The 15,398-nt window shown below is 47.7% G+C and overlaps 6 protein-coding genes across 6 annotated transcripts; 3 read left to right on the plus strand and 3 right to left on the minus strand.

The window, feature by feature from the left end:
* The first annotated feature begins 159 nt into the window (after positions 1 to 159).
* EDB93DRAFT_1178347 (P-loop containing nucleoside triphosphate hydrolase protein) lies at positions 160 to 1,956 on the plus strand. Its single transcript, XM_041450578.1, has 11 exons — positions 160 to 276; positions 327 to 392; positions 449 to 559; positions 622 to 716; positions 769 to 866; positions 919 to 1,100; positions 1,152 to 1,288; positions 1,340 to 1,508; positions 1,558 to 1,632; positions 1,680 to 1,757; positions 1,811 to 1,956. The coding sequence occupies exons 1-11, from the start codon at positions 256 to 258 to the stop codon at positions 1,847 to 1,849; spliced, it is 1,071 nt and encodes a 356-aa protein (XP_041302476.1). The 5' UTR covers positions 160 to 255; the 3' UTR covers positions 1,850 to 1,956.
* Positions 1,734 to 2,726, plus strand: EDB93DRAFT_940171 (uncharacterized protein). Its single transcript, XM_041458017.1, has 6 exons — positions 1,734 to 1,757; positions 1,811 to 2,018; positions 2,072 to 2,169; positions 2,239 to 2,299; positions 2,352 to 2,454; positions 2,519 to 2,726. The coding sequence occupies exons 2-6, from the start codon at positions 2,016 to 2,018 to the stop codon at positions 2,617 to 2,619; spliced, it is 366 nt and encodes a 121-aa protein (XP_041302477.1). The 5' UTR covers positions 1,734 to 1,757; positions 1,811 to 2,015; the 3' UTR covers positions 2,620 to 2,726.
* On the minus strand, positions 2,669 to 7,691 carry EDB93DRAFT_1255531 (superkiller protein 3; the record flags this gene model as incomplete). Its single annotated transcript, XM_041453797.1, has 15 exons — positions 2,669 to 2,974; positions 3,031 to 3,217; positions 3,267 to 3,877; positions 3,933 to 4,139; positions 4,186 to 5,091; positions 5,145 to 5,512; positions 5,561 to 5,958; positions 6,013 to 6,157; positions 6,223 to 6,396; positions 6,447 to 6,690; positions 6,743 to 7,027; positions 7,073 to 7,148; positions 7,208 to 7,293; positions 7,348 to 7,507; positions 7,570 to 7,691. 15 exons carry the CDS (start codon positions 7,689 to 7,691, stop codon positions 2,669 to 2,671), a joined length of 4,275 nt encoding a protein of 1,424 aa, XP_041302478.1.
* A 521-nt stretch (positions 7,692 to 8,212) lies between these two features.
* EDB93DRAFT_940378 (uncharacterized protein) lies at positions 8,213 to 9,576 on the minus strand. The gene is made up of 5 exons (XM_041458018.1): positions 9,570 to 9,576; positions 9,284 to 9,514; positions 9,171 to 9,230; positions 9,007 to 9,109; positions 8,213 to 8,950 (listed from the first exon to the last, which is right to left on the minus strand). Coding segments are annotated over exons 2-5 (813 nt in total). The 5' UTR covers positions 9,286 to 9,514; positions 9,570 to 9,576; the 3' UTR covers positions 8,213 to 8,302.
* EDB93DRAFT_1178381 (kinase-like domain-containing protein) lies at positions 9,457 to 10,487 on the minus strand (the record flags this gene model as incomplete). Its single annotated transcript, XM_041450579.1, has 6 exons — positions 10,270 to 10,487; positions 10,033 to 10,218; positions 9,941 to 9,971; positions 9,851 to 9,888; positions 9,570 to 9,787; positions 9,457 to 9,514 (listed from the first exon to the last, which is right to left on the minus strand). Coding segments are annotated over exons 1-5 (435 nt in total), but the record flags the coding sequence as incomplete, so codon positions are not given.
* Positions 10,488 to 11,313: 826 nt separating this feature from the next.
* On the plus strand, positions 11,314 to 15,200 carry EDB93DRAFT_940551 (glycosyltransferase family 2 protein). Its single transcript, XM_041458019.1, has 4 exons — positions 11,314 to 13,116; positions 13,167 to 13,402; positions 13,451 to 14,313; positions 14,371 to 15,200. Exons 1-4 carry the CDS (start codon positions 11,484 to 11,486, stop codon positions 15,014 to 15,016), a joined length of 3,378 nt encoding a protein of 1,125 aa, XP_041302481.1. The 5' UTR covers positions 11,314 to 11,483; the 3' UTR covers positions 15,017 to 15,200.
* Positions 15,201 to 15,398: the final 198 nt, after the last annotated feature.

Consider the following 15,398-nt stretch of genomic DNA (forward strand, 5'->3'; position numbering starts at 1 on the left):
ATCATTTTGCAATTTGGGGATCCGAATACACTACTTATATTATTCTGCTTGCTTTCACTTATGCTGACGATCTTTCGCATATATGTATATTGTTGAAATGTGCTATATAAGATCTACTCGAACTTTGCGGAAAAAAACTCGAGCATTAGCTCGATATGCGTGATAATTAACGCGTGACGTCACGCGACTGTTACTAACGTCTTGGACTCGACATTCCTGAGCTTTGAATTCGACTTTGAACTACTATTTCCAACAATGTCTCTCTGGGTCGACAAAGTGAGAAGCTTGCTTTCTTTGTGTGCCTCACAATTCTCACATTAGCGCAGTTCAGGCCAAAAACTTTGGATGACCTCCACTACCACCAGAGTTTGTCCATTCGATTGAAATCTCTGGTAACTCAATCTTGGATCTGGGACCATATGTGTCTCATATGTTATGATACGAACAGGCTGCCTCAGCTGACTTCCCACACATGCTCTTCTACGGGCCTTCTGGAGCTGGAAAAAAGACGCGGATAAGCTGTACTTTAAGGCAGCTGTTTGGGAGTGGTGTCGAGAAGGTGAGAGGAATTGTGTAATTCTATGATTTGCTTTGGATGATGCTAATTAACATGTATCACAGCTCAAAATTGATCAACGAGTGTTTATCTCACCGTCGAAACGCAAGCTGGAAATAAACATTGTTCAAAGCAATTTTCACATAGAGATAACTCCCAGGTTTGCTATTCGGCATTTTATACTCTTCTGAATCGTCTCAAGTCCTTTGAAGCGAGGCTGGAAATTATGATAGAGTTGTCATTCAAGATTTATTAAAGGAGATTGCGCAGACACAGCAGGTAGACTTGAACGCGAAGCACAGATTCAAAGGTACTATCCAACGTGGTGTAATAACTAGATCTCAACCTGACCTTTTTCTTAGTCGTCGTGATTAACGAGGCGGACTCTCTTTCCCGTGATGCCCAAGCAGCGTTGCGTCGAACGATGGAGAAATACATGTCAAACATGCGAATAATACTCTGTGCCAACAGCACAAGCAAACTGATAGCACCTATAAAGAGTCGTTGTCTACTCATGCGAGTCGCTGCACCGAACCCAGAAGAGGTGAGTAGGCATCAAGCAGCTCTTTTTAAACTTGGTGGTGAACGCCTCTAGATGCAAATTGTCTTGGAACATGTAGCAAAGAAACTGAAGTTCGACTTACCTGAAGAGGCATCGCAACAGATCACCGAAAACTCTGGTGGTAACATGCGAAAAGCATTGCTTGTCTTCGAAGCCTTGAAAATGCAATCGTATGTTCAACTTGCGACTGTATCACTATCGCCGCGGCTCATCACGTGTAGGCCAGATCTTTCAGGTTCACTGGCAATAGCCAAACCAGACTGGGAAACGTACTGCCACAAGGTTGCTGATCTCATCGTCCAAGAACAGTCACCAGCACGCGTTTTGGAAGTCCGTGCAAAATTCTACGAGCTTCTTGCCCACTGCATCCCCCCAACGATCGTATTGAAGGTGAACGGATTTGTACAGCATACTGAAAAAGGTCACTAATAGTGTCCAGACCGTTGCAGAGCGGGTGGTGGAGAGAGTAGATGAGGCTATGAAAGCTGATGTCATGCATTGGGCCGCATTTTATGTATGTGGGCGTTGGGCTGAATATTTCAGTTTCTCACATATGCACAGGAGACCCGAATGCGGCTTGGTAACAAAAAGATTTATCACCTAGAGGCTTGGGTAGTGAAGGTTATGAGTTTATACAAGGTAAAAACGGATTTCCACCATCTCTGGAAAACGCTGACTTCAATCACTGCTAGCACTTTATGTACAACTTCGATATGGCGGACTTTGAGTAGATGTTATTACAATATTGTAGCGCTAGTTTTCTCTATGATATCGCGGGCCAGTCTTGGTTGAGCACAGCCACTGCTCCAAATAACCCTTGTAGTGACGCCAATTGACGGGATGTCTCCGGCCATAACCATCCACCATTATATCAAAATTTAAGCCGTGCTTCTAGCCATGGTCAGCTTTGAATAGGGTCATGCTGCAAACTCAACTGATCGTACATTCAAAAGCTCATCTTCTCGGTCTTCAAAACACTGACAGATCAACGAGTAACCGTCGAGTTGAAGAACGATCTCTCGATTACAGGAGTCTTGAAGTCGGTAGATCAGTCAGTATCATAGTTCCTATCTCACATGGATTCAATATCACTGATGATGCACTCCCATTCTTTGCCTAGATTTCTCAATATCCGTCTAGATTCGATCAATGTACTGGACGAGGCGAGACACCCACACATGGTACTTAATATACGCTTTTCTATCCGGTCCCCATATTCATCTCTGTTTCTAGATGGCGGTGAAAAACTGCTTTATCCGTGGTTCCGTTGTGAGGTATGTGCAGCTCCCTGCAGAACACGTCGATACTCAGCTGCTGGAGGATGCGACGCGACGAGGTATGAAGTTTTCATGCCATGAATCCTTTCGGTCCTTTCGATACTCATTGGTGAATCTACAGAGGTCGCTGCTCAAGGAAAACGGTGACGAATGTCTCCCGTCTGCTGGAGGTCCAGCACGCGAGATTCTACAGGGACTCATATAACAGATACATTATTGGATGATCGAGTATTGAGCCTCCTTCTACATACGTGTACATTATCCTACCTGATATCACAGCGATTCCTGTGCTCGAACATAAGCCAAAGTCTGCCAATTTCGCAATTGACCGGGTTCCAACATGATGGCTTTTTGCGCACTTCTTTGAGACTGGATTGGTTGTGCAAGAGCTGATAACGCGAGGGTGGTCTTTGCTTCTGCAATGTCTTGATTCAGTGCTACCGATGCCAAGATGGCCGACGCAGCGTCGCTCTCCCCCTGCCTGAGCAACAAAGATGCGACTTCTCGCCTGATCTGCAGATTCCAAGGCTCAACATGAAGGGCTTTTTGGGCGATTTTAGTTGCTCTGTCGGAGTCGCCCTGCGGAAAAAAATCTCAGGATCGTGCACTCAACAATTCAAGACCTGAATTCGTACCAGCCCAAGATAATGTTGCACGAGGAGATACGTCACGTCTCTTCGAGGATCGAGTTCATGTCTCTGTTCTATAGGGAGGGACAGAATTTCGGAGAGTGCCGCATCAACTAGTCCATCGTCTTCAGTAAGTATCCCCATTCCAGCTAGAGTGTTGATTGCCATCAAATTTTCGGGATCGGAGGTGATACTAAAACGACAGATTAGTTGACTGGAAATCGTCGACGTTGCATTCTGACCAATCAAGTAACAAGCCTTTCGCAGACTCACGAAACTCGGGCGTCCCAATCGCCCACATCGTCTGTGCCAGCAGAACAGTAACCTGTCCTCGAAGGACACGATCGTCAGCGGCAGTTTCCAAAGCAGCTTGAAATGCCGCCATAGCGGCCTGAAGGTCACCCATCTTGAAAGACGCTAGCCCAGACCCGTATTGAGCTTGTACGCGTAGAATCTGTGATTCCCGCTCTGTGTCTTCAGGAAGCAGACCTAAAGCACTCTCGAAAGATGTCAACGATCCTTCATAGTCCTGCAGTCCAAGACGGAGCCGTGCGATGTTGGCATGTGCGATGATAAATTGGCGTTCGACGATGGGATCCTCTTTCTCCTCGTATGCTGCTTCAAGGAGAGTAATTGCACGACCTATGTATTCCACGCCCTGTTCAAGTTTTCCAAGGTGTTCGCAAATCAGACCGAAGATATGGAGGCCGCAGGCGTCGGTCGGGCAGCGCTGGGAATAGCGTCCAAGGACAAAGAAGGCAGGTAAAAGGCGATCTGTAGTAGATGCACGAACTGTATTCGAATCATTTACGGCAACAAGAACGCGCAAGGCAAATTGCAGGTCTGCCACAGGCTTGAACCATGTGTCAGTTGCTTATACAAGTATAGGGTGGTGGGCGCGTATTTACCACGTCTGCTGTCATGCTGACTACATGCTCGAGTAATGTACGAGCATCTGCTTCGTGGCCGTTTGTGATTGCAACCAATGCTTGACCGATCCAAGCTAGGGTATGATCCGGATCAAGAGTTTGCGCCTTTGTAAATGCTTGGGTGGCCAAGTCAATGTCGTCATGATATAAGTATAGGAGACCGATCTTGGTCCACGCCACCACGTTCTAGATAGGTTGAGTTGAGATTGTAACAGGTATGTGTCCTACCAACCTTGGAGTCAACTTCGATCGCCTTGATATATGCATGCTGCGACAGCTTTGGCTTTTGTGCAAAGTGAAGATCACCCAATGCGATCCAGAACCTGACATTTCCAGGCTCCTTCTGCAGAGCTTGAATCAAGAATGAGTTTGCTGCCTCCAATGCTTGCCCTGTGGTACCAGAGGGTTGTTTTAAAATCCACTCATGCAGTGCTACAGCAAGGTCGTATAACGAGCTTGGGAGAGCGGTTTCGTCGGAAGAGCCCACTGTGATACGATAATCGTAGGCAGCGACAGCAGCTTCGAGTGCGTTGAGCCCGGTGACTGGATCATGTGGAGAGAGAGCTGTAAGTCTGAATAGGCCAGCCAGCTGAGCGCTACTCTGGTCTTGTGTAAGTTCGCGGACCACGGTCACGACTGCACGAACGTTGCTTTCATCAGCGAAGACAGTGATTACTGACAACTCGAACAGGGCATCGGCAGCAAATTTCCAGGCGACTCCACGATATCCCGGGCTTTCCCGGATGGCGAGTAACGCAACGTTGACACAGGAAATAAAAGACTGCTCAGCTCGAGCGACAAAACCGGTAAACCGTTCATGTCGGGCTAGGTCGAGATAGGTCTGCGCGACAGATAAGAGAACACCGGCTTCATTGGGACGAATGTCCAGTATAGACTGGAAAGAGGCAAGAGCTTCTGCAAGCCTTCCCGCTTGCCGTTGGACTTCCCCTATGAAGTATGTACACATCCAGTCATCCGGTTGAAGCTCGTGAGCCCGAGTAAGTGCTCTAAGGGCAGCGACATGGCGGCCAGCTTTACTGTAGGCTTCACCAAGTCTCAGCCATGAGAGTTGGTCATCGACATCCGCTCGGAGTGCCACTTGAAAAACCTTGATGGATTCCTCATAGTTCCTCCTTATCTGTGCCGGATAAAGTTAGGTTAGACATAAACGTCACAAGTACGATCCTTTACCAGCTCCACAACACCAAGAGCCTTCCATGCCCATGCGTTTGTCGGAAGATACTTTGCCGAAGCTGCGCCATCTCCTCCCTCTATACCCGCGCCCATCCCGCCTTCACCTTCTATAGTACGTCGAGCCACCACCTCAACTAGATCCCATTCACGCTCGTCAGCGAAGCCTTGCGCAAGGCGCCTCGCGGCCTCTGATTCACGGGCATCAAGTTCGAATGCTTTTTGGAAACACTTTGAAGCCCGCGTAGGGTCGGGCGGCGATGCGTGTTCTGAGTAATATACACCTAGCGAAGTGTATGCTGACGCATACTCGCGATTGTGTTTAAGCGATGTGATGAAGTATTTGAAAGCTTCCTCGCGGGACTCTCCTGCAATAGGGATCAGTGATATGAGGCAGAAGGCGTCGATTGTTATACCTCCTATATCCCAATAGCATCTCCCAATCCGCCAGAGGCATCGAGCTTTATCGATGTCACGATCCTCGATATCCTTCAATGTCTCAAAGACTTCTTTCAAAGCGTCTACGCCAGCATCCGCATTTATCCGACTGAGGCACCACGCACTCTCCTCTTTTGCTTCTATGCCTCTGTCCATATCATCAGAGAGCTGCTTCGCCGCTTGCGCAAATAGCACCTCCGCCTCCTCCCACTTTTCAGCGGATTGCAAAACATATCCCTTCCCCATCAATCCGTCCACATTGCTAGGATCTTGCTCTAGGACATCGTTTAAGAAATAAAGAGCGCGAGGGTGATGTTTGGGAGGAAACAGATGGACGAAGGACGTGGCCAGAATAATGTGAAATGCCTTGCGCACTCTACGGACGGTAAGTTGTCACTGCAGTCTCAATGTCTTAACGATTTCAACTTACTCGTGAAGCTTACGGGCTGTGTTTGACTCGTACCTACGTACCAATTCTAGACCGATTTCAGCAACTTTGATGGCGTCTGTGTATTCAGCTTCCTGTAAATGGACTCGAGCTGTGATCATGTTCGCTAGCAATGAGTCCGGGAGTGCTGAAAAGGCATCCTGAAGATAGATGTCAGTGATATTGATATCCTCCGGGGCGTGATTCGTGAACTTGCAAGAATAGTGTCATAGGGGTCGCCATCCACCGCAAAGGCCAGTTCTTCTGTTGATTCTTCGTCACCATGTACAGTCTTGCTGTATGCAAAATATCCTATCAACATCCGCGCCAATGCACTTGTCGGGAAAAGTTCTATGAACTGCTTGAGATACGCAAGACCAAGACCCTCTAGAGTACCGATTCAGTGATCATGGTTAATTTGATGGCGTGTCCAGTACCAACTGTATCAGAATCTCTTCCTTCAAACCACATGCACCAAGCAAATTCATCCGGGATGCCAATCGTCACAATACCCTGAACCATCTCATCCAGCTGCATGCCAACTTGGTGCTTCTCTGGATCAGTAGATGGGAGTGCCAGAAATAATTGTTGTTTATATCGAATGAGTTTCGATTCTGTGGCGCGCCGCAGTTCGTCCGAGGTACTGGGGTGATTAAGAATATCATTGTATAACGATGGAAGCTAGAAAGCGAAGATGAAAATGACAACCGAAATATTCGCAAGGTTGTCTTACCTTCGATGAATGCCAAATCTCGATCCCAATGTTTTTCCTGAGTTGCTCAGGCTTAGGACCTCCAAGGCGGGTACGTCGCTTGTCAAACTCAGATTTGATGGACATCTCTTCATCTCTTTCTATTAGCGATACAAGATCCTCATAGACAGCGAGTGAGTTGTAGATTGCCGATTGAGTAGAAAAAATTGAGGTCGACGTGGGGTTCGTAGGATCGGGTGGAGGAAGCGTTGAAAGAGCTGGATACAGAAAGGAGTCTGGTAGGTAAAGGAATAATGCTTGAATGACCTGAACACGTTGAGCAAGACGGCTTCAAGGTGGGCAAATTCATACTTCACGGCGTGTCCCATGTTCTCGGAGAATATCCATTAATTTTTGAAGGGCCTCAGCACATTTGGTGGCGTCATCACTGTATGGTATTGAATTCTCAGTTTCAGCAAGAACACTACCCAATGAGAACGCGATCACTTTTTCGCAAATATCTGCATAATGTGTTCCAGAGTATCCACCAGATCGTTCCACCTGTGAGTTTGTTCGTAAAGCTTTGCGATACCCTATGTATCGCCCCAGGTTGGAATCGTTTATTTGAGGCTAGAGATATAATGTACCTGCCATGCAAGTACTTGATCATCCTTGAGCTCTATGGCTTTCGATAGAACTGATTTAAAAATATTAGCTGATATGCACCCTACAACAATCGTCAAATTTACTTGCTCGCTTTTCTCATGCTGGCCGAGTTCTAAGAGAGCAAGACCAAGAAACACATGGCTGCCCAGCGCGAGACAGTCGATATGAGATTCGCAACACAATCTTTTAGATTGAGAACGCACGCGGTATAATTATCAGGCTCATAATCAAGAACCTGTGCGGCGGCTTCACGCGCTTGCTCGTACTTTTTCTTGCCAATAGAATCCCTCGCTGCCTTCAACTTGGACTTCGCGAATGATGACATGATCTGCGGTCGCCGGGCAAGAACTCGACTGCGCTTGAAAAGCGCTCGATGTACAAACCGCCCTAGCCTATGTGAGGATAGTAATGTGTTCAAACTTACGCGTGCTCACAAGTCCAGTAACTCTAGTTGATCTACTGCTTGGAGGTGTGGACACCGTGTACACTACTAGTGTAGTAATCTGAAATTCTGACTGTGGCTTAGGTAATAAGCGATTACGCGCGCCTCTGATTTCATGCTTCATTGAAATTTTAGGCTCATCAGTACAATATATATTCTTCAACAGCGACCAGGCTTGCCAGTCAATGATGATGACGAACTTGAGTCACAGGGTTCGCAAGAACAACGAGAATGATTTAGATATTGTGAGAAGCAATACGAATGAGTACCGAACTCACTGGCAGATCTACATACTATGCATCAGTGTATCATAAGCTGGTAAGTACTGTTGTATAGTGCGACATAGAGGATATACAGAAGGTAATGCACAACGCTCATTGACAGGATGAAGCCTTAAATCTATCTTTCAACAGTTGCGTGCGCACAGCGCCCCGCCGGGGGGACCCAAATCGTCGAAGACAATAATACGCAAATAAGCCCGCTTCTTCATAAAGTTATATACCTGGACTGGAACTGCGAGATGTCTCGGTACCCCTTTTATAGGAGTTATAAATAAGAGAGCGAATGACTTGTTCTGACCGCTGTTGACGTGCGAGCATTGCTAGCGAGGATGTTGGATCTTTAGGGAGAGAAGTGATACAAGCGTGCGCGGAGAACCGCATGCCGAGGCGTTCCAGATTGTCCTTGTTCTTCGTCCACCACCCATCCATGTCCTTGGGATAATCTTCTAAGGAAGTGACCACAGCGGCGACCGGTACGCCACCTGCTACAGTGGCAGTGGAGCCAACAATATCAGTGAAGAATTTATAATCCTTGATCAGTGCTCTCTGGGCCCTCGACCCCCTCATGCAATATAAAAGAAGATAGACTCCGTCATCTCTGTACAACTTCTTGTATGACTTTTTCAGACGCCATTTTGTAAAAAGGGTCCGGAAAAAACCCGTTGACTCGATCGAGGAAACTTCCCAAAGTTTGAATCGGCGATCAGCAAGACTGACTTCGTAGGAGGTATGCTGCAGTGTGCAGGGTGGTGCGTCTGGCGACGTCCGTGCAACGTCGTGTCCTATAATCAAGTTTATGATAGCGCTCTTCCCAACTCCAGTCTCTCCGAAAAGTAACACATTTAAAGGACCTGAAAGTGACTTGATCGCGTGCAAGAATCAGTATGCATAAAAACAATGCACCACTAGTCTCTCACCAGCGACGAAGCCGTAGAGAAGAGATGATGTGTTAAAGGGCTAGAGGGGACGGTATTGTATGATGTTTGCAAGGAAGACTGCAACAATGGTGCGGTAGAAATCCTAGACTGCTTGATGAACATTTAATCCAAATTATTTCAATTACAAGCTGGCGAGTTCATACCTGCTCCGCCACCAAGTATGTATTTTGATGGATTTCTTGTACCCTGCTAACAGGGATATCCTGCCAGAGTCATAAACTCCACTCCTACACGACGAGACAAGTCATGAGCTTACATCTTGTTCGATAGTCTCTAGTCCATCCGTTATGAACTTCATAGCCGTGAGAGCACATGGACGGGCAGATGGATCAATTGAGCAACACTGTTCGATATGATTCCAGAAGGTGTTTGTGACGTCAGACATCGCCTCGGATATATCAGGACGCGGGATAGCCTCCCCATTGTGGATTTTTTGAAGGACTTTAAATTGGTCGATGTCATGCCAAGGAACAGTCAGAGTCAACAGCTGGGATGAATGATACATTGAGTGTGGATTTGTAGATTGAGTCGCTTACACTTACATGGTACATGACACAACCAAAGGAATAGATATCGTTCTGCGTGGTCGGTTTGATGTCGGAAGGGCGATCATGTGACATAAGCAATTCAGGCGCAGTCCACCTGATTGCACCAGGCCGAACAGTTGATCCTTCAATTTGGCACTTTTTTAAACGTTCGCAGAGGACACTCGACAAGCCGAAGTCCGTGAGGCAAGCTTTGTATTCTCCTTCCTTGAGATCTACCAAAACGTTAGACTGCATTGTTTAGTGAGCGCAATCGATTGTAAAGAGGATGAGCTCACACTCGTAATGTCACCGTGAACAACGGGAAAAGAGTGAACTAAAGGCAAGTTTATTAGTCAAAACAAGACGACAGTGAATAGAATACAAACGATAGTAGAGCCCAGATGCTATGCCGTGAAGCTAGTAAATGAGAATAATTCAGTTTAGGTTCACTGCAGCTAAACAGGTTTGTTTGAGTTACCAGCTCGAACTTGGACTTGATGGTTAATGTAGCACCCTTTTCTGTGATCAGATGGGATAGCGTGCCGTCCGGAAACCACTGGGAGACAAGGGCTGTGGTTGGCCCGAACTCCTCTGTCGTTCCGTAAAGTTTGACGATATTGTCGTGGACGAGGTGTGCCCATATTGCAGTTTCTCGTCGAAATCTCTAGCAAATCAACATAAAATAGTGTCCAGAACAGAAGCCATAGACCCTTACTCTTAAGTCCTGCTCCGAGGAACGATCAATGTGATGCCTGAAGGATTTTACTGCGACCTGTAGTGCGATTATGGACAGGCTGATCAGCAAGTGACGCCAGCGCTTCCCATTAGCCAGACCTTCTTGATAGGGCCCGAAGGTTGTCTCCATTCACATCTGTAAACGTTTGCGAATGCACCACTGGCGACGTAGTCATTTATTCCACCGAAGATCTGACCTGTCAGATCTTCTGCTAGTGCCAGTTCGGGACTAAAAACGAGGGAATTGAATCAATGAACATTTGATTCGGTAGGAACACCTCACTGAGATGGAAGTTCAGAAGTGGATGGCTAAGTAAAATGCATCAGGAACCGCCGTTGATTGAGATACTAGTGGACTTGTCAAACCTGTGAGGTGTCATCCCCAGGCTGGGTAATGCACTCGGGGATTGTTGTGTCCCTCGTGAGCTGCCCTGCGTCTTGTTGACTAAGTTGACTCAAGGTGTAGTGGTCATCATAGACCGTACGCGCTGCCGTATTCACTGGGAGCGTGGGAGTATTGACTCGTTGACCCCTTCCATTTTCCGCGGCCTTGGATCTGGAGCGCTGAGGTGGGTTGGGCATTTAGAAAGTTGTCCGTCGAGTGGTGGGTGAGTCTAAATCATGAGAGTCAAAAGGGCGCTACTATGTCACGGTAGTCTCATATAATGTAGTAAGTATACTGGAAACTTAGTTTTTAAGCTCCAATCATCACCCAAGCCCTATGCCCTATGCCCATTGCCCTATGATATTATTGGCGCTATAGCGCCGATGGTGTTTGAACTCCTCTAGAAAGTCACTGGCATGGACGACGCTCTTGAGCTGATATGCATAGCCTAGACACTTTTAGCGTCTGACCTTGAAGAATAGTGGTTGCGAACAATGTCGATTAAGGCGCAGAAAAAGTATAGCCTCTTATTGTGTTCACTAAGGCGAACAACGAAGTTTATTTGGCAAACAAAGCATTAGTGACCAATTAAAGTAGTTGCAGTTTGTATCGTATCAAAGTCTCACGTGCTGAGTGAATATTGTTGCTACGCTAGAGCTTGACTTCCAACTATAACGTCAATTCAGCTGGCTGCTCCGGGCTCACGATTTTTCGTTTTCATTGTCTTTCATTTCTAACCGCTCTTTATTATCCCAGATACCAAAGTGCCGTTCTGGGTGTACAAGTCAGTCTTTTTTCTAGAGAGAGCCATGGCGGCTAGGTTCGCACCACAGCCTACGTACGCATCTGCTGATGTTCCAGTCCCTACAAATCGTCCGCCTCAACCCACGGGCACCACTATACGTCGTGCAAAAACTCTCACTCGCCCGGAGCGAAGTGTCGCACCAGTACCTCTCATTAACCCCCAATCATCCCTCGCCCCTTCCGCATCAGGTACTATACAAACCGGTTCCCGGAGTAGCGGTTTCGATTCATGGCGCTTATTCGCTCAGATCATTACTTTTTGGGCCCCATCCTTTTTGCTCAGCTCTCTCGGCGGTCTCAAAGACAAAGGCAAGATCCAGGCTTGGAGAGAGAAAATCGCCCTATGTTTTATTATCGCTATCTTATGCTTCATCATTGGCTTCATCACCGTCGGCACTCAGAAGGTCTTGTGTCCCGAGACATCTAACATGAACCCCTCGCGGTACTCAATTCTTGGCTCAATGCCCGGTACACTTAGCATACTCGGCATCGTATACAATGTCACCCAGGCTAAGAGTCCCGCAAGTGTAAACCTTGATCAACTCACACTGCAAGAGCCAGGACAGGACATCACTCCCTACTTCTATCGTACTGCCAGCCAATATCACGCATGCCAAGGTCTCAAATTCCGTGTTGCCTTGGACCAACCGTGTATATCTACAACAGACTGTCCTCTTGGTCCAATCAACGCCTCTTCCACATTTACCCAACTCGATATCCAAGAGACAACACTTTTGCTTGGTTACGACTGGGATCAAGTCGCCGCCCTCCCAAATTACTTCGTGATCGACGGTGCTGTGCTAAACATGAATCCCTACATGACACAACATCCCAGTCCAGTAGCTTCCGACCCTGTTGATCTCGCAATTCGCACCATCCTGAAGACACGGGTGAGCTCCAGTGGAAAGGATGGCACTCGTCTATTCTACAACCGTGCCGATATCCTTACAGCAGTTCCATGCCTCTATCAGCGATACTACGCAGGAAACATTGCCAAGATCACCCCCGGCTGCTTTGTCAGCTCCCTCTTCTTATATGTCGGACTCATCGTCATCCTTGCCCTCGTCCTTGTTCGCTTTGCAATGGCGTGTGTATTTAACTGGTTCCTGTCTACGAAGCTTGCGGGTGCTCCGGACAAGTCGCATCTCAATAGATCGGCTATCAGTCCGGCGGTGATGCCTGGAGGTGCAAATATCTCAGTTGACAACCGCACGGGTACGGCACCGTGGGCTGGCCCTCATGGGTCGAAGAAACTCGTCAAAGCAATCCCCACCCGCCTCCCTGCATCTTCCAGTACAACGCTATTACCAGAAGCTGCACCTGTCATGTCTCTGACGCAAATCGGCGCGGAGCTATTCTCCATCTGCCTCGTAACGTGCTACTCTGAGGGTGAAGACTCTATACGCTCCACTCTGGATTCCATTTCGCGGACGACTTACTCCGATGCACGCAAGCTGCTTTTTGTTGTGGCCGATGGCATGATCACTGGCGCAGGAGAGAAGATGAGCACACCTGATATTTGTGTGGGATTACTGGATGCAGATCCTCGATTCGGTAATCCCACGCCCATGAGTTATCTTGCAATTGGAAGTGGAACGAAGCGGGAAAATAGGGCAATGGTCTATGCAGGTCACTACAGTACGCCTTTATTTTTTGTGCGAAGGGCTGGTACTAATAACATCGTTCAGCGGTTGCTGGTCGTCGCACGCCCACTGTCATTGTTGTCAAGTGCGGAACAGAGGCCGAGGCCACCAGTGACAAAAAACCTGGAAACCGCGGCAAACGAGACAGCCAACTCATTCTCATGAACTTTTTCTCTCGCGTCACATATAACGATCGGATGACCCCTCTTGATTTTGACTTGTTCCGGAAGATCCATACCCTGATGGGTGTTACGCCCGACTTCTTCGAGGTCTGCTTGATGGTGCGTATTCATCTACTGCTTTACTTCCACGTCTTGATGTACCCACAGGTTGATGCCGATACCAAAGTATACCCTGAGTCGCTGAAATACCTCGTCAACTGTATGCACCACGACCAGATGATCATGGGCGTCTGCGGGGAAACTCGCATAGCTAACAAACGTGATTCCTGGGTCACCGCCATCCAAGTCTTCGAATACTTCATCTCCCATCACTTAGCCAAAGCCTTCGAATCAGTCTTCGGTGGTGTTTCATGTTTGCCAGGATGTTTTTCCATGTTTCGACTGAAAGCGCGCAAAATGACGGGTGACGACTGGATCCCTCTCATTGTTAAGCCTGAAATTGTACGCGAATACAGTCAAAGCGAGGTCACCACGCTACACCAACAAAATCTTCTTCTACTCGGAGAAGACCGCTTCCTCACCACCATTCTCCTCCGTACATTCCCCAATCGCAAGATGATGTTTTTACCCCAAGCCAAATGCCGGACTGTTGTACCCGATACTTTCAAGGTCCTCCTCTCCCAACGTCGTCGATGGATCAACAGCACGATCCACAATCTGATGGAACTTGTTCTTGTGCGCAATCTATGCGGAACATTCTGTTTTAGCATGCAATTCGTAGTCTTCATGGATTTGCTCGGGACGGTCGTACTGCCTATTGCCATCGTGCTCACGTATGCCCTCATTGTGGGCATGATCATGCAACCCCCAACGACTTTCGAGGAAGCGATCCCACTCATGCTGCTTGTATCTGTACTGGGTCTTCCAGCTGTGCTGATATTGATAACAACGAGGAAGGTCGTATATGTGTTCTGGATGATTATATACCTTGTGGCACTTCCGGTGTGGAATTTTGTTCTTCCCGTGTATGCATTCTGGCATTTTGATGACTTCTCATGGGGTGAGACGAGGTACATACATTTCGTTTCGTGCAAGTAGTTGCTGCAGTGCTAACGGATAGGTCACAGGAAAGTGGAAGGGGAGACAAAGGGAGAAGGTCATGGTGCTGGCTCTGGCACCTTCGATGGTTCCTCTGTTCCTCTTCGCCGCTGGGAAGATTGGGAGCGCTCGCGCTTACGCAAACTCAAGCGCGAAGAACGACGGCGGCGTGACTTTGATCGTATGCATCCGGCAGGGTACATTTCTGAAAATGACCTGCTAAGCGCGCGCAGTGAAGCACGTAGTCCATACGGCGACGGATCAGACACGTATTCCTTTGTGTCATCCGAAGACGATCATTATGGTCCGCAGATTGGTGGATACAACGAGAACAATGCTCAGTTCCCTGCTCCACCTGCCGGGCTGTTACCGTCTGGGCATGGGGCGGATGGGAATAAGGTGGTTGGCAGTGCAGAGTTGGAGGCGATGTTGGAGAGTGGGTTTGATGATGATGAGAGCCCGCAACGGACGCCTACGAGCACGATGTACGCCGCGCGGTATCAGCTTAGCGATAACCCATCACAACAGCGTCTCATGTCCTACGCGTCATCCGACTCGGGTTCACGAACGCCCCCCGTACAACATCGGCCGTACGGCCCACGAATAGAGGACCAGAGTCGTACCGGTGAGAAGTATGGCCCGCTGGGCCCATTAGGCCCAGGAGAGAAGTTTTAGATTGGGACGCTTGTTTTTGTGAGGACGGTATCTCATTCGATGTTTCATACATACTGCACATAGTGTCTGTGTGGTTTTTATAAGTATCTCATATTGTTTACCCACAGGGTGCTGGCTATATTCGGTACGGATTGGTGGATACTATAATCATTGAACATTTGCTGTTGACTGTTTTCTCTACGAATATATATGACAGGACTAGCTACATAATACCATGTGCATGCCTCAAGTTGTGGTATTTTGCCTCGCTTATCTCGCGAAGTTTACTCGAGATTATAAGATAGCAGACACGTGATCATTGCATTTGGGCGACAGTGATATATACAAGGATATCTCTTAAAAAAACAAGAACTATCTACAATTGCAGAATGTCGTGTAAATT

Source organism: Suillus bovinus, assembly GCF_016758785.1.
Source record: "Suillus bovinus strain UH-Sbo-P2 chromosome Unknown EDB93scaffold_95, whole genome shotgun sequence".
NCBI lineage: Eukaryota > Fungi > Basidiomycota > Agaricomycetes > Boletales > Suillaceae > Suillus > Suillus bovinus.